The sequence below is a fragment of the Pungitius pungitius genome, chromosome 4, assembly GCF_949316345.1.
Source record: "Pungitius pungitius chromosome 4, fPunPun2.1, whole genome shotgun sequence".
Classification (NCBI taxonomy): domain Eukaryota; kingdom Metazoa; phylum Chordata; class Actinopteri; order Perciformes; family Gasterosteidae; genus Pungitius; species Pungitius pungitius.
In genome coordinates this window covers 22,314,106-22,332,332 of record NC_084903.1, presented here as the reverse complement: position 1 = coordinate 22,332,332, position 18,227 = coordinate 22,314,106, and the positions used below count along the sequence as shown (strand labels likewise).

Sequence of the window (18,227 nt, the reverse complement as noted above, 5' to 3'; positions counted from 1 at the left end):
ACTGGGGTTTTACCCGCCATGCAAAGAGATACAAAGAGCAGCCTCTATGGTAACAACGGCCATTTGGGAGGAGGAGGGTCGCTCCCTGTAGCACTCAGCTAGGAAACCGGGGATTATGTTGTTTGTCCTGATGCTGATGCAACGACTCAACGTCAACTGCCTCGGCTTTGTTGCTCAACCTGATGTCAGCCGAAACAACAACAGCACTTCTATTGTGTGTGTGTGTGTGTGCGTGTGTGTGTGTCTTCTGGTGCCAGGTGACACAGTAGATCTTTCGGGGACCCTGACAGTGTCACTGACAGTGTCAGCCCAAGCTGAGGATAATAAGCCGAAGTTAAACGACCATTAGCACGAATGTGAGAAGTAACAGCAACGTCAGCTGGTGTGACACGTCGAGCTGAAGAACCCGTCGGAGAATGTCAGTTGTTTCCATCAGCGGTAATTGGAGCTTTGACACTAGGTTTGGGAGGAGCGCCTGACTTCCTGTGCGACACCAGCGCTTTCACAGCATTCCGGTCTCAGTGGACTTTTACGATTGCTCATACTTGATCCCCAAGCTATTGATAGTCCTCTTTAAATAAGTACTAATAGATGAACTTTCAAACAGCATCAAAGATGCTGTAATATTATTGGAAGTTAAACAATCTCTTGTGCATGCAGGTTAAAAAGGTTAGGGTCTAATTTCAGTGTACGAGAGAACCTAAGTTTATGAATAGCCCCAATGGACCACCCCCCCCCCACCACTAATGCACACAAATATCTGGCATTTGTCTTTATTGGTAAATGTCACAGGGGATGGAAACATGGCACTCGGGTAGACGCAACACATCTCTCCCAAATTCCAACACGATGGAAAGGAAAAAACATTATGATCTAATCTCTACAAGGATGTTTCCCGTTGTGTCAGCTGGGCAAAAAGCCTTATGCAGGTATAATACTATGTATTGATTTACAGAAATATCTGAATCAAGAGAATACAGTAAGGAGGAAAAGCTGAAGGTTCTTTTTTGTAAATTTGTGCAGTACTTTGTGAGCCACTGCACGGACGGCCTTTGAACCTGCTGAGTGCCTTCAGCGCAAACAGAGACACGCAATAGTCTCACGTAGTTTTGTGCTTTTGCAGAGCCAGCAGGCCAGTGGTGGGCCCCGTTTGAGCGACTGAGTGCCGACAAGACCAATGCGCCGTAGAACCAGTACTCCCGTAACGTCGAGTATGCGAGGTGAGGATTCATTGGCGGACCGATCTCCTAGGACCCCTCGAGAAAGACGTCAGCTCTTATGCAGTGATTCGTCTTTAATGGAGTAAATAACAACAAGGCCTTCCCGGGCATGCTGGTGAGGCAAAGAACATCATTAGTGTGTGCTTACGTTTCGGATTCTACATGTGTGCATAATTCTGCCCACGCGGGCCCCTTTCCCCTTTTTTTCGGAAATTAGGCAGATGGCTTTAAATATTAACATTTTCTCTCTGGGTGTACAAACCAGGCGTGCAGCAGACGGGGGGGGGGGAATATGCTGCAGCACCGTCCACGTGCCGCAGGAAGCAACTCTCCTCACTAGTGGATAAATGGCCAAATCTTCATGAAATAAAAAAAAAGGAATCCATTCGATGGATGTTTGTTAGTCAGTGTTTTTTTGAAATACTATCTATTGTGCAGATTTAGTAAAAGGTGAAGCTCAGGTGAAGTCTGCAGCTTGACCTGAACAAACATTACACTTGCTGCATCATCCAAAGAGCTAAGACATGCTGTAAGAATGAGCAAAATGGGCCTTCAGGGAATTAAACATTAGTCCAACAACCTTTTTGACTTAGTCATAAAAAAAGAAAAGGAGAGCCCCATGAAAAGAGTGAATGAGTGAACTAAAAAGTCTCTCTTTAAACCTCATGGTCCCTCCTCAAACACCTCTCTGATCACAAGTAAACAATCTCATCCTCCATCATTCAGCTGCACATAAGCACATTTATGTGGATCTAATGCTCACGTTTAGTGGCGGTTTAGAGCCACAGCCAGACATAATCTCCTGTTTATAAAGTGCAAGAGGAGCAATTCAATTGTTCTGTAACACATGCATCACAGACTGACGGGCTTTGTCTATTACTCAAATAAAAACAAAGGAGCGTGCTACGTAAGACGTGTTATATTGAATATCACCGTACTGTACAGCAGGATTACAGCTAATCCAATCACAATAGAAGTTAGAGCTGCCTTAAGGGAGCCACCTCCAAACATGGATAATGCCTCCACAGCCAGTCGAGCCGTGGCTCCCCAATTTACATAGTTGTTCTAACAATCAGCTCGTCCCGGCCCCGGCTCGTACGGTGGGGGGGGGGGGGGGGGGGGGGGGGGGGGAGAGAATGGAGTGGATCTATGGATAAACCTCTTTAGTGTTCAGATCAAACACGCAGGCAGCCAGGCTGGATGGCTTGTGACTACCCGGCTCTCGGGAGCGTTTAGTGAGTTTAGGCTGCGTCCCAAAGACATGGAGCACCGAGCAGTCAGCAGTCAGCACGCAGACACCAACACGCACCAGGACAGGTTTTGATCCGAACTTAAGACTTAAAATACAGTGGAGCTCTGTCGAGTGAATGTCTATGTCATCAATGCAAGTTCATTGATTAAAATGTGAGCATGTGAACATTAGTGTATATTTGCTATAGGAAGTGGTGGCAGACCTTTGGCTGTTCTTTATATTACGGCGTTCTATTGCTATTTAAAATGTGCCTATTATTGTTTGCTGGCTAACAGGCTAACTAGCTAGCTAGCTAGCTGAAAAAGCACGCGGGATGGCTTAGAAGATGAACTCTCATTTACTTATCTTTTATCATCTTTTGGAGTTTTGGTATGACAGAATTCAACGTAATCTAGTTCAAAGTTTTGTGTGAAAATTATGCTAAGAGAATTAAATAAATGGCAAAGTTTGTGCAACATGATTAAAGGCCAAACCATGAATTCATTGTGCTTAAAACAAATGATGATCCTTGTTGGGGCCTTCCAGTCATAGCTACTTGGTAAAAGTGACCCTGCAGATTTGTGAAATAAGACGCTGCTAGTAACAGTGGCTGATCTATATGAAATGAAAGCTAAAGTTTGACTGAAGCCTCAGCGAATGATTCACATTTGTATTGTTGCGTAGTCATTGATTGTCTTTTGGGTTTTATTTCCCAACAACAACAACAACAACGTTGTCTTTATTGGTAAAGGTTATGCTTAAATATGTTCATCAGCTATCAGAGGCGAGAGCTGAACAAGAAAACTCACAACCGCATTATTATTAGATGAAACTGAATTACTGACAAGTCTCTAAATAATTAACTGAAATGAATGGCCTGGAATCTAAAAGTCAATGGCAGCCTTTGGAAAATTGCCAAGAGGAAAGTTAAATGGACAAAAAATGCAAAGCTCCTTGAACCAGAGGTTCGAGGGTAATTTAATGAACAAATTTAAGTTGCTGAAATGGAAGTTACCCTTTACCCTTACCTCAGTGTGCAAATTACCCCCGCTGGACACCCCCCCCCATGGTGCTCCTTCTCATGTCTTAAAGACTCAATGTGCAATATAGACAGAAAAGATTTCATGGATTCAAGCTGCTGCGACCGTTAATAAGCAGCCCAACCACCCCCCCCCCCCATGCAATAACGGCGCCCTGCAGCACAGTCCACCCGGACAACGCATTTTCAATGCATATATTGTGTATCACCATGTAAATGCTCAATGCTTTTCAGGTTGTACAGGGCAACTATGCAACATCTGCATCGCAGACCATTTGCAACAGCGCCTGTCTGTCTCTGTCTTTAAACACTGATGTGCAGTTTAAGCAATGAATCAGCCACTGATTGACACTAACTACGCATTTAAGAGAGATCTTTGCAACATTGCAACAAGTGTCAAATCATTTCTTATAGATTTTCCAGAGATCCTTTGGCCCTTTCAGGGCTCTCAATCAACCTGAAGAATTGGTCAAATGTTTACATCTGCAACATCGGTGTTCAAAAGATCTTTTCTTAAAATTGCCCAACCTCGCTCTCCCTCATCAGTCACCATCACGGCCGTACGCTTTGTTGTGTGTCGATGTCAGGTCATTAGAGATCTCAGTCTGTGGACCACGACCAATACGGACGTGCTCTTGAAAGAAAAGAACGCATTAAAAGCTGACACAATGCAAGCTGGGGGGACGCTTTCCTCTGAAGAACACACACACACACACACACATCCCGACTCCCCCTCAGTACAGCTTGAGACACGCCCCATGGCAGAAGGAAGAAAAAGCTCAGAGGAGTGGCTTCATTTGACTCCATTAGATGCTGAGCCCCAACCCCCGTGACAAGTAAGGGAGGTCGCACCAACGATTTATCAAAACATACAAGCCAACAAGCACAACATCGATCTGCAGAAAGGCTCGGTTTTGGACTATTGGACAGCGGCCGTCCATCATCGCCTGCTGCGCGTAACGCCGTGCAGAGTTTGATTATAAGAATGAAAGCTTAATCACTTAGATAATTGTTTAGATACAAGATTCAAATGATCAATAAAGAGCCAAACCAGTAAAGAAAATGAATAAGAACGACGGCCTCGGTGAAATCCTCACGGCAGCCGTCCCTGAAGCCACATCCTGAGTTACTGGATATTATGTTTTGGGTCATAGAACGCCGGCCCTACCTTCGCAGTAAGTCGAGTCCCCGTGGATGGAGGCGTAGCCGGCCTTGCATTCACACTCCGCTTTGGTATTCCGGTTTTTACAGTCAGAGTTTTCGCCACAAACGAGTCCCTCTTCGCAGAAGTCGTAACCTGAAAGAGAAGGCAAAAAGAAGGCCTCTGTTTGCTATGGACTGTACGAGGAGAGGTTTATGACTGCAGTGCATTTTTGGTGCAATAGTGAAAAAAAAAAAAAAAAAATGAAAAAAACGGACCGCCTCTCAGGACAGCATGTACGCACACTAACAATACAAAATAAAAGCACGCACAAAACATCAATCCAGCCAACGCAACTCTGCAGCGGTGCTTGTAGAAACTCCGCTTCCGTAAGGGAACATACGCGACGTTCCCAACGCGGCTCCGTCAGCTCCCTGAAGAGGACTCACAGACGGACACCCCCCCCCCCCCCCCCAAAAAAAACCCGCTTCCTGTTAGAGGACAACCATCTTGAGACAAATAAATTGCTTAGTTAGCTACTTGGTGTGAGTGCGATGGAGCTAATTCACTCTCGTGGTTTGAGAGGTTAACCGTGGCCATTTGGAATCCAGGATGAGCACAGCTGCCACCCGCCAAAATAAAGCGAGCCGCCCCCCCCCCCACACCGGGCTTTTCCAAAGCCGCAATTTCAAGGTCACACGGGAAAGCGTTTTCTTTTGACGGGAATCAGCAGTGAAGGAGACACTATGGCAGCGACAAGATCACAATCCCTCACTGCCCCCCCTCCCCCCCCCGTTAACATTATTATCTATCCGAGCACATGGCGCTGCTGGGAATAGAACCCTAATCAGCTGCGGCGAGGGATTGACACTTTAACCCGGTGTTAAACGCTTTTGTGTCTGCACATGTGCAGACATGTGACGCGGCAGATGGACAAGCCGTCTGTGCGGTAGCCGGAGCAGGCGGAAGAGGCCAATGTCTGCTGCTCTGTAAGGACGAGCCCGCCGTGTCCTGTAATCAAAGACACACATGGACGCGCCCTGAGAAGGGGGGGGGGGAGCAGCTGTGTCTGTTTTCTGCTTCCTCCACCACCTGCAGCATCGCCCCCGCCCCACCGGGTGCACATGCAGCAGGACGAGGAAACACTGGAAAATTCTGTCAAATATTTTGTTTTTTTTTCCACATTTCAGTGAAAACCGAAGGGCATAAACAACCGTGTGGAGATCCGTTTGCCAGTTGACCCGAGGACAGAGACGCACAAGTAAATATCAGAGTGCTGGAGAGGCCTTGAGATGAGATGATGGAAATAATGACCCGCTCTGAGTGTGTGCAAAAGTGTTGAAGTGCAGAGTTGAAATCACATTGCAAAAAGATTCAAGTCTTACAGGGTCAATTGTAGGAAAGAGCTGGAGTCATTTTCCAGTGTCAAGATCAGCTTCATTTGCAACACTTAGTAGAGTTAAATGAACTCTTTGATAGGATTGAAATCTAACTGTACAGTGTCACACTTCTTGGCATCAGGCTCAACTCCATGTAATACGGTGCATGGATTGGTGAGGGTGCGCCAGGAACCAGAGTTGTTGGTTCAATCCCCTGCTTCCCCATGTTCCATGTCAAAGTGTCCCTGAGCAATACACCAAACCCTGAATGGCTCCGTGGGCTAAAATATAAACACCATGTGTTAAAAATGTAACATAAATTTCTTTTGCTAAAAGCATCAGCTAAATGACGTTGTATTCAACACTGAGCAGATTTATTTTGACACTTATTATGAGTTAAATTGTTAACACTTCGTTGAGTGTTGATTTAACACTGACAAGATTGGGACAATATAAACACCAGCTTAGAGTTAAAATTCAATTCGAATCTCTGAAATTTGCTGTGTACATGTGACACAGAGAGGGGGGGCCGTATGGAAGAGACACTGTAACTGCTCCTCTCCTCTATACATCATCCAGCAGTCTAATTCTCGCTCCGCTCTCTTCTCTTTCTCATTGCTTCTCCTCACCTGTCAACATGTGAGCTTTTAGTCGTATCCTCTCTCTCCTCGTCGTCGTCTTCCTCTCCTGTCGTGTCCTACACCCTCCTTACCTTCTCTCCTCTCCTCCAAAGACAGCGGGTCTGAGGGCTCGCTCCTCACCTTTATCACCTAAATGAGAACCCGGGTTCCTTTCACGACCTTTAACCCGGTGAGTGAGTGAGTTGTGCTTTCTATCGGCAGCAGGATTGGTGCCCCGTCCAAAAGACAGAAGGAAGACAAACCTCTGCACACGTTGCAGCAGCGGCCGTCCGGTAAGATCTGCTCGGCGGCGGTGCAGTTGAGCTCGGGGCAGGTCTCTGTGACTTTCACCGTCAGGCCGCTCTGGAAGGACAAGGCGGAAGCAAAGCATTGCGATTACTGGGGGTGGAATGGGTGACGGTGTGTGTGCATTAAACAACAACAATCACACAGAAATGACACAATAAAAACTTCTCTCCACAGCTCATTGATATAACCTATTTATTCTGGTATCCTTTTTAAAAAAATAAATAATGTTCCGCCCCCGGGGGTCCGGGCGCTCATGTTGGATGTAATCCGAATTGACTTTAGGGTGTCATTGTGAAGGACACAGCAGCAGATCTCCTTGTGCCCTCGGTCAATTTCCCAAGAATAATAACCTCTTTGGATACATAACGGTTAAAGTTTTGAGAGGGACTAAGTTAACATTTTGCTATATGCTATTATTGCTTACAGGAGGCAATAATTGTACAGCTCATAACTCATAAACTATACGATTAATGTAATAATTATGATTCATAATACAAATGATATTTTTAATCCTAGATATTTAAAAGGGTTCTTTTCAAATGTTTTGCTGATGTAGGTTTTCTCCTCTTATATTCAGCTCTCTGACTTCTCATGGAGGCCTGCGGATACAGCTATATAATGCCAGTTTCGATATTATATAACCTTAAGATTTTAAGACATGCACGCAGTTTTTTTGCCAGCGTTTGGCGGATGGTAGACATGCCAGACAGCCACATTAACTATCGAAGTGGAATTTTTATAAAACGACCCCTTTAAGATAACAAAAGAGGGAGACGCATTTTGAAATGTATCGAACCATCACGGGAAATTAAAAAGATGCTTTCAGATGTGAAACAAAGAGAACAGTGTGAGATATCTGTATGAGGCTGCCGGTGGGATGCGAAGGCTTTGCACTCAAAAGGAGGGCATGAATACAGATAGCAGGTGAGATGAGGAGAGGCCCCACTGAAGGTTGGAAAACAAAGAGAGATGGAACACTGTGTCCTCTTCCCCTGCTGCCTTTAAAACAAATAGCAGGCAGTCTTTCTGCTCTGTTGGATCAGTCATCTCAAGGTCGGGAAATATTGACTCAAACCCTCCTTCAATGCCGGGCTATTCTAGGAACCATGTGATCCGTTTCCGTGTGTCATCTTTTCATTTGTTCAACCTTGCACTGGGAGCCTTTTATAAGAAAGAACAACTAACTCATTGATTTGGTTTGAAAGACTTCAAGATCGACTATGATCGAGGACGATTTCTGCAGTTTTAACACCTTCTTTCTTCATTAAACCCAACGTGCGCTAGATGTCCTGCACCAAACAGCAGACAGATGAGACATGGGGCGACCAAAGAACGGAAAAGAAATATACTTAAAAATGCCCATCACTGTTCAAGGTTATTCTATTGATAATGATTTAAAACCTACTGTAATTAACTTTCCCACAGTTATTCACCTCCACCAACCGGACCAAATTGAGTTTACACCTGTGTCTGTACAAAAGGTCTTGACCTCATCCTCATCAATTCATCCTAGCAATTGTGTGACATTTTAAGAATGACTCAATTTGTGAAGTCACAAGGAGGTTTGATAACTTGGAGATAACATTTTCTTAGTGTTCGCGTCAGTTTTACGTTTTTTCATTCTCTGCAGTTCCCACAATATGAACTTCACAATAATGTGATGGACGTGAGGTCACAGTAAACTTGACCTTTCACCATCAAATGGACTCAATGGTCAACCTTGAGTCCATTACATTTGTGGCGAGGATGTTGAGGAGTGAACAAAGTACGGACGGATGAACCGAAAACAACATGCTGTCAACTTGTCAACTTGCCTTTACAAACACATTTTTTCAAAATGAAATATTTACCAACTTTCATATTCATGAACATTCATATTCTATCATGTCAGGCAGCCCAGCATTGCTTCTAGTGACAATTTGAGCTACTGGGTGCCACTAATCCGTCCACATGGCACAGCATATTGTGCGTTGTGTGTTGTACAGATGACGGAGCCCCTTTAGGATTTGTTAGGCTATATAATCAAAATCTCATTCCTCTCTCCTATTCCCTCCATACGTCAAAGCGTATATTCGTTGATGTTTTCCCCACTACATCCTGAAGAAATGACATGGAAATACACACATGCTGATAAATACCATCAAAGCTGCGACCAGAGAGACCCCTGACTTCCCCTCCGGTCACGGAGCTGGCTTCAAAGACTGGAGGTTGGCTGTATTTGCTCAAATTACTGATGTTTTGAATTGCCTGTGGGCTCGTAAAAAGGGTGAATCTTGGTAAACAATTACATACAAATTGTCTCCCTTAAAGATAAATGCCTCCCCAGTGGGAAAGCTAAACCTCCGCTCAATGGTGAATTGGAATAACGACTCTAATTATGAGCCACACGTTAATGAAGCTTCTGCTCAAATCAGGCCTTTGTGTTGGTGTGTTTCATATTCTACGTCCTAATTACCTGGCTAGGGGGGGGGGGGGGGGGGGGGGGTGGTAGATTGAGCAGATTGGGGGACGGAGGAAAAACTCATTTCGGCCCGCTGGCGAATTGAATAACACACAGAGCGGTCCGCCACAAATAATCACTACACATTTACGATGAAAGGGAAGTGCTGCGTGGTGCGTCTGATTGCAGGGTGCAGGCCAAATACCCGGCCTTCGATGTCAAACCTTACCTTGCATTCCCTGCAGCTCCGGGATAAAAAGCGCTGGCCTTCAGAAAAGGTATGCCCCCTGTAGGTGCATTTTGCTGCGGAAAAAAAAGAACATAACCGCCTTAGCAACATAGGTAAGTATGGTACCTACAAAGATAATAACCACTGAGACGATAGTCAGCTCAACGTTCCTTCTGTCAGAAAAAAAAGTTGGCCCGTGGCTCGCGTGCACAAGCGCAGGAGACGTAACAGCGCATTAAGAATACAACAGAGGAGACGTAACAGCGCTTTAAGAATACAACAGAGGAGACGTAACAGCGCTTTAAGAATACAACAGAGGAGACGTAACAGCGCATTAGGAATACAACAGAGGAGACGTAACAGCGCGTTAAGAATACAACAGAGGAGACGTAACAGCGCGTTAAGAATACAACAGAGGAGACGTAACAGCGCATTAGAAATACAACAGAGGAGACGTAACAGCGCGTTAAGAATACAACAGAGGAGACGTAACAGCGCGTTAAGAATACAACAGAGGAGACGTAACAGCGCGTTAAGAATACAACAGAGGAGACGTAACAGCGCATTAGGAATACAACAGAGGAGACGTAACAGCGCGTTAAGAATACAACAGAGGAGACGTAACAGCGCGTTAAGAATACAACAGAGGAGACGTAACAGCGCATTAGGAATACAACAGAGGAGACGTAACAGCGCGTTAAGAATACAACAGAGGAGACGCAACAGCGCATTAAGAATACAACAGAGGAGACGTGACAGCGCTTTAAGAATACAACAGAGGAGACGTAACAGCGCATTAGAAATACAACAGAGGAGACGTAACAGCGCGTTAAGAATACAACAGAGGAGACGTAACAGCGCATTAGAAATACAACAGAGGAGACGTAACAGCGCGTTAAGAATACAACAGAGGAGACGTAACAGCGCATTAGAAATACAACAGAGGAGACGTAACAGCGCATTAGAAATACAACAGAGGAGACGTAACAGCGCATTAGAAATACAACAGAGGAGACGTAACAGCGCATTAGAAATACAACAGAGGAGACGTAACAGCGCATTAAGAATAAAACTGAGGAGACGTAACAGCGCGTTAAGAATACAACAGAGGAGACGCGACAGCGCATTACGAATACAACAGAGGAGAGCCCTCTGCATATCTGCGCGGCGATGGAGCAGGAATAGGAAACGTAGCGGGCGGTATAGGAAGTCCCGCTTTCCTTCACACCCCCAGGGTGCAGGGCCGCCCCGCAGAGCGCCCGGCCGCCGTTGTGGACCGCCGCTCGCTCATCCGTCTGCGCCAAAGCTCTGATGTTCGTGAGGGAGGAAGAGGAGGAAGACGGAGCGAGGAGGGGCTGGAATTATTCAAAAGATGAACTATCCTTGAGGGATTCAGTGTTTTTGCAGTATGGAAAGAGAGAGAAGCGGTTCTCTTTGGGTCTGTGAGCCGCTGCCAGACCTCTGTGTGCCTTCTACTGGAAATAGAGCTTCCATTTCAGCTTCCATGAAAGCCAACTTGTGATCTCTGCTCCCACAGATGGTTTATTTTGCTTTTATTCTTTGTATCTACTGTGGCTCTGGTTGCAGTGGAAACTTTGAAATGGCAGAAAGGAAACAAGCTATGCAAACAACCTGCCTTTATCTTAATATCCATTGATCGCTGTCCTCAAACATTTGTGGGTGTACAAATATTGTTTCGTCTTCTATCAAAAAACATGAAGGAAGTGACAACTGGCCCGATTATCCACTAAAAGTTCTGGTTGTTGCCAATTATAGATTGATATGTTAAGCATCAGACATTGTGTTGGTGAAAGATGATGATAGAGATTAATTTAACGCAAAAGCTGTTTGCTGGTTTTGGATAGAAAATGTGAACAAAAGAGCAGTGTTTAATTTTCACTGCTTGGGAGAAAAACCAATGAGAAGTTGTCGATTTGACTATTCGATTGATTGTGTATTTTTGTGCCTTTTCACAGGTTCGGTCGTGAACGCTTTGGCCCCCCCCCCCCCGCTCGATCCGAGCGGCGTCGCTACTCACGTCGGCATTTCTTGCAGCAGGTCCCGTCGACGTGCACGGGCAGCCAGTCCTCCGAGCAGTTCGCTGGCGGACAGAAGATCCTGCGACACTCCACCACACCGTTCTGTAAAGGGAGACACCGGATGCACAAACCCAACGCTCAGCATGAACCAAGAAAAAATAATCAACACCTCGCACGCGGCTCTTTTCATGTCTCGATTCACCGACACACGATAACACTTTCTACCTGGCGGCAGAAGTTAACATATATAACACATGAGGTGCAATAGGTGTGTGCGCTAATCAACACCAGTCACATTACAGCTCAACCCCCGAGAGGCTTTTGGATCAAGAGGCATGCAAAATAGCCCCAAACTGTTTAAAAGCCCACCTTCAAGAATGCTATCGTTTTTTAAAGATCGTAACGTGAAAAGAATCAGTTGGCAAGTCGTCGAGCGCTGGATGGCGGATGCTGGATCCGGGCGCTCTGCAGATAGCGGGTACTTATTCCGGCCCTCCTCATCAAAAACGCTCCCTCCCCCCCCCGCACGCCGCGGTTATCAGTTAATGGCATGTCCACGGGAGGAAACCGGACCGACTAAACGCCACCCTGTGCTTGATGGGCAATGATGCAGCAAGTCTAATTCCCCCGAGCCGGGGATGGCCTGATTCAACGCATTTCAAACTCTGGCTCCTGCAGTATGTATGAGTGCAGGCAAGGAGGCTTATTAGGCCGTTTGTGTGTGTTTGTGTGTGTATGTATGGAGGGGGGAGGGGGTTGCTTGTTAGTGGGCGGGCAGGACGCAGGGAGACACGGTGCTGGGGCTGGCAGCGAGGGAGGTCGGACGAGATGACAAGTTCAGCAAGTGCTGAGAGACTTTAAGGGACTTTCCAAAAGGAAAGAAGATCCCGATGTGATGTGCTAACAATCTGTGATGCTGAAAGTACCTTGTGTGGTTCTGAACCCTGTCCTCTGTTTCTCTTGGTTTCATACGACAGTCGGCATGTTTGTTATCAGCCTTGCTTTTGAGGAGATTATACCAACCTTTGTTGAATAAAAATAAATGTGACTTCTTCTAGAAAACTAAAAAACCAGGGCTCTGAAGTCTGATACAATTGGGTTATTGTTTTTGCCTGATTTCCTGTGGTCCATCTACTGTTAATAGTAAGGTAAGAGTTCCAAGAAGCAAATGAGCCATTCTCCAACAGCGATGAATAATGACATGTCCCTTCCTCCTCCTTCCTGTCGGTTTGTTCGATTTTTCTTGATGAAAACGTTTTTTTGTCTAGTCTTGTTTTTTTAATCGAGGGGTCGAGGGCGTCATATGGCGCTCAGGTTACAAAGACGGCCCTGAGAATCAACTTGACTAAAAGAATCAACTTGACCCGACCTATGACGGGAGATTATTTTGAAAAGCAGGCGTTTCGCTCTCTTCGATTGCCGGGGGTTGAAGGTGACACTCACCTTGCACGCGCAGTTCCTGCAGTTCTGCGGCTCGGCCCACAGCTCCTTGTCCCGGTAGACCACGCTGTTGGCGCTGCAGGTCCTCTCGCAGTGACAGCCCTCCAACTGGGTCAGCCGAGACTCCGCGTAGTTCAGCTGAAGACGGGGACGGAATCGGGAAGTCACAAAAACCCAAATCAAAAGTCTCAGTGTGCGTGCAGGTTAAACCCTAACCCACCCCCCCCCCCCCAATCTACTCAGGTCGGTTTTCAGCGAGGGCCGCTCCGCTGGGAGTTGCTCATTAAACGGGCACAGAAAGAGAAGTGATCATCATGCAGCTCACGCTGCAGCCCTCAGGCTGTAATGTACTGAGAAATGACAGACACGATCATGCCTCACTCCCCTTTTATTCACACACGGATCCGCCCCTCCGTCTCTTTATTTCTTACTTCATGCCCAACACTCTGCGCGGTTGTCATTTGGACCGAAATGTGACGCGTCCTTGACTGACTAAAGTGTCACAGGCAGGGCCGCACATCTCAAATAAGGATTTAACAACCGTATTTCCAAAAAATTCTGTTCCTATACTATTCAGTGTGTCGAGTCCTTCTTCTAGTCATTTCTAGGAGAAGAAGGCCTGGGTGGGTCGCCCTGTTTCTCCAAATGTTTAACTCAACCTAGAGGAGTCCATTGATCAAAGGAGATACATTTTAATGGCATTTTAATGATCCAACATGCAAAGGTTCATTTTTACATTCAGTTCAACATTCATTCATTATAACCACATAAACTTATTAAAAATATATAAAATATGATATTTGTTTTATTCCTGTTTAAAATCATCAGCGTCTGTTACAGGTGCTAAAAATAGCTCCTGTTTTAACGTGCAGAACCGACCACTAAAGCTAAAGCTTCTTCTTCTGCTCCTTCTTTCTTGGCCTTGAGTGCACGTTCCTACACAGTTCACATGTAAGCTAATCTCTCTATATATACAATCGGGTCGGGGGAATTCGAAGGTCCAATTGATCTGAGCAGCGCGGGTCAAGTCTGAAATTGCAAGTCCACTCGAGACACTCGAGGTTTGCTCTGCCGCTCTTTCTCCACCCTCCCTCGGAGACCTGCACCGGGCCCACGGAGTCAGGAGTAGCCGACTCCAAGAAATGATTGAGGCTTTTCAGTACAGAAAAAACAACAATGATAAAAAAAAGAAAATTGCTGGATGTCACTCCGGCTTTTAACTGCATGTGAAGCTGCTGGTTTCTGGAGATCTGCGTGAGCTGTGAGTGGTAGAGATGTGTCCTGTCAAATCCCCCCCACCCCCTAAAACAAAATGTTTGAAATGCACTTCCAAAAGGCTGAGAGGCTGCCTGGAGGCACCACGGAGGAGAATGCGACTCCCGTGCAACGCGAGCATCAATTGGCACGACGCTATCACGCAGCGGAGGAGTCGGCGGCGGCTAATGGGCCAGAGAGACACGAGAGCAATACCAAGAAAAGGAAGGAGGTGGAGGATTCACCTTTTTAATGTGCGCTTTGTTTGCATGCATGTCTGGAGGAAGTGTCCCACGTGGCTTTATTGAGGACAATGAAAACGAAAGCACGCTGACACCTCTGTGTCCTGACTGTGCTTCTCAAGGCTCCATCCTGCAGATCAATCCATCTTTTCTACATGCAGCGTGACGGTGAGCGTGTGAATTATGTTGCAACCTGCACCTCTCTTCTCTTTGCACGTGGGGTTAACGGCACTCTGGGGACGAAAATCTGCCGGCTTTACTTTGTAGTTAGTTAATAGTAGATAGTGCAGTCTTTGAGGCAGGGTGCTGCAGCCATGCACGTGTGCTGTGAAGATGTGCCGGGGGCACTTGAAGGGACAGTGGGCAGGGTCTGGAGGCCTCCAGGAGTGAGGCTGCAGATCCGATTGTCTCCATGTCAGCAGGTCCCAGGAGACTCTGCTTGTTTCAGAGCAGAAGAGCGTTTCTTCATTAAAGAGAGGCAAGTGTTTCTCGATGGAAATGGGATTTTTGTTCAATTTTAGGATTGGATTCCATAAGAGATTGATTTACAGTAAGTTTTATATACACTTTATACCCTAAATTCAAGTGGCCCACGCAGAACCATGGATCTAATTTATTTTGATAGCTTTGTTAATTCTGTTAAAGCAACGTACTGTATATCCGGGTAAAACGGCACAAAACTAAACTATCCAAACTAACTGCAGTTGTTCGAAACCTCAAACACAGTACACACAGAACCGGGCCTCTCTGCGGGGGAGCTGCTTTGGATTCGACACGCCAGGAAGTAAAAACCAGCTCTTCTGCAACAATAACCATTTAACATAACATTTAAACAGCACACACGCAGTGCTATTACTGGATGGACTGAAAACCTGATTTTCATGGCTCACACACAGGGAAAATCCAGCACAGCAACAATGGAGCAGAATCTTTTACCGAGCAACAAGCCATTCTAAGCAAATGGCTTATAGCTTAAGGATAAACAGGGAGCCGGGAACAGGACTTGGGAGTTTACTTTGTTGGCGAGATTTGTTTTCACGGGGCCCAAGATTTCTAGTATGAATAAGGTGCTTAAATAAATCCACAGTATATGAAGATGATGATGATGATGACATGATGGTATACAGGCGTTCAGTTGACCCATAATATTGACGGATCTCTCGCGACATCGTTTAAGAGACGGCTACCCGGCAGTAAGGGGTTAAGTGAGATTCGTTCTGTAATTTTGGTGATCCAACCTTTTAAAATCTCTGTGGAGCGTGACCCTGGAGATGACCGCTCATACGGGACGCAGCGGGGGGGGGGGGGAGGACAGAATGAGGTCAGGTGGGAGGTGTGTTCAGGTGCAGGAGGAATGCATGGACACAGCGGTGGGGTAATGTTCTTCATTTCACCCTTATTTAAACCCAAAGTTATTCTACGGCCCGCCCGCCCGCCAAGGTGTCCTTGCTCCACTCTCGCTCCCCCCGGATGGCAGTCACTCATGCGCGCAGTCAATCACACACGCGGTTATGCAGATGTTGCGTCCCCCGTGGCTCCCCCCGCCGAAAGCACGCCACCTGTTAGCCTCCTGTTGTGCCCATGCAGTCGCCATTTACTGACACCTTTCCACTTTGGAGCACCAAGGGGGGGGGGCACGTTATGGAGAACATGCTGATTCGCTTGGCCTGGCAGTAATGAAGACATCGCTGCTTTGCAACACAATCATTTGGAATGGATGACCTTTATGTAGGCGCATCTCAATAAATAAAACGTCTTCATCCCGTATCCGATGTGATCAAATGTTGAATGGCGTCGACGCGTAATCACAAGACCAGGATTAGATGTTTATTAGAGCAGGCAGCATCGTAGCAGGCGCTTACTGCAGCAATAACAGTCACACTAATGGAAAGGCAAACAGAAGTGCAGCTCCGCTGATAGTTGACGCGTACGAGCAGCTCAATGCATCGGTAAATGGCAATCGATATTTAGTAAAAACAGCAAGAACAGAACTTGCACAATATGCCAAAATCACAATGTTCTGTGCAAAGGTTCCAGCTGTTTCTCCTAAATCACTGTGTGGATCATCTCGTCATCGTTGAAGAGCGAATGACCTTCAAACTCAAGCAAGGTTTGTACTTCAAACGACACAAGCTCATTAAGCGTATAATCTCCCATCCTTCCCTCAATGCTTCTTTCCTTTCTTACACAGAAATCTCCCAAATCTCCCAAACCTCCAAACAGCAAAACACTCAAGGCCTTTTTTAAACAATTGCAACTGAGGAAACTCAAGCTGCTGACCGGGACGGAGTGATGAGGAGAAAAGCTTCTGGGTGGACGGAGCTCTGTCCTCTTGCAGAACGCAGCAGCTTCAACCGGCTTGTGGCTGCCTGCAACGCACCGAGTTAATGACCATTTCTGTTCTGTACCAACGTAAGAAACTAACTTTGAGTGCGTTTCATCACGTCACGCTCGGAGGGCTTAACTACAGACGGTGCAGGCGACTCCATTGCAAAAAATACAAAATATGGTTTTAGGTCACTGGCGCCGCGAAGCCGGATGCGCGCGCGGCGGAGCCTCCACAGCCGTTTCCGAGCTCCGCTCCCCCCCTCAGCTGTCAATCTCAAGGAGCTGCGATTCATTCATCTCGACGTGTGTTACGATGCTGAGTGGAAGCGGTTTTCCCCACTCTAATCCTGAGGGATCGCATAAACAAAACCACGTGAAAAAAATAAGAAGAAGACTTCTGGGACCCTGTAATTGTCTGTTTGTTGATTCCCTCTTACGTGCACATCGATATTTTTTCTCCTTTTCCAGGGTTCTTTTTTATCCCCTTTTTCGCGCTCACAATAACAACAGACAGGATAATCATTTTTTGACTGGTTAAAGTGTTCATTTTGCTTTTGTTTTCCAACGATAACAATAATGTTTCTTAGGCGCCCTTTTGTTGAAATTAAATGAGGTACTGAGGAAAAAGAACAATGCACTACAATGAAGACATCAATTAAATTTAAGGATGCAGTTGCCTGCAACCACGGCGGAGAAGGACGTTATCTTTTATTTATATATTTGCTTGTCAGCTACAATTTGGAAAGTTAATGGATCTTTCAACAAGATACATTCATTAGGGAGTTTATTTTTATTTCTTATCTGTGAACATTTGTGACGATAAGTCTCATGGATTGTGCCGAGTCTGCGGAGCTGCTGCTGCTGGTGGTCATTCCTTGTTCTTACCTTCAGGGTCATCTTGGCCAGTAGCTCCTGCAGGTCCATGATGCCTTGCACCAGGCTCAGGAAATCGCTGCAGGTCGGACAGGCTCCGGGGGGGGGAAAGGAAAAGCACCAAAACAGGGATGACAGAGAGGAGGAAGAGCAAGAGGGAAGCATTTAGAGAGGAGATAAGCAAATGAAGTACAGTACCGGCCTCGCTACGCGTAGCTGGAAACGGCTCACGTCAGCCACCAGCTGACCAAAGGGAACCCTCACAAACGCGGGTTTACCCTTTGTCTTAGGCGTGTGGCTGGCGTTGGAATCAATAATAAAGAGACACGGTGTGATCACAGCCCTTATTGATTGGCAACAGAGACGGCGGGGCCCTCGATCTGTTTGACAGTAAACAGATGGAGAAACACAGGCAGGGACACGGGAGGCCTCGCGGAATCGGC

General features: G+C 46.2%; 1 protein-coding gene across 1 annotated transcript in view; it reads right to left on the bottom strand.

Annotated features, from left to right (window-relative positions):
* Window positions 1-18,227, bottom strand: part of LOC119197536 (protein kinase C-binding protein NELL1-like) — a 133,617-nt gene that overhangs the window by 64,096 nt on the left and 51,294 nt on the right. Inside the window, exons 7-12 of the mRNA XM_037453942.2 lie at window positions 17,797-17,879; window positions 13,091-13,225; window positions 11,647-11,749; window positions 9,609-9,682; window positions 6,894-6,993; window positions 4,659-4,787 (exon numbers count right to left, since the gene is read on the bottom strand). Coding sequence (XP_037309839.2) covers window positions 4,659-4,787; window positions 6,894-6,993; window positions 9,609-9,682; window positions 11,647-11,749; window positions 13,091-13,225; window positions 17,797-17,879 — 624 coding nt within the window. The remainder of the gene's footprint in view (window positions 1-4,658; window positions 4,788-6,893; window positions 6,994-9,608; window positions 9,683-11,646; window positions 11,750-13,090; window positions 13,226-17,796; window positions 17,880-18,227) is intronic.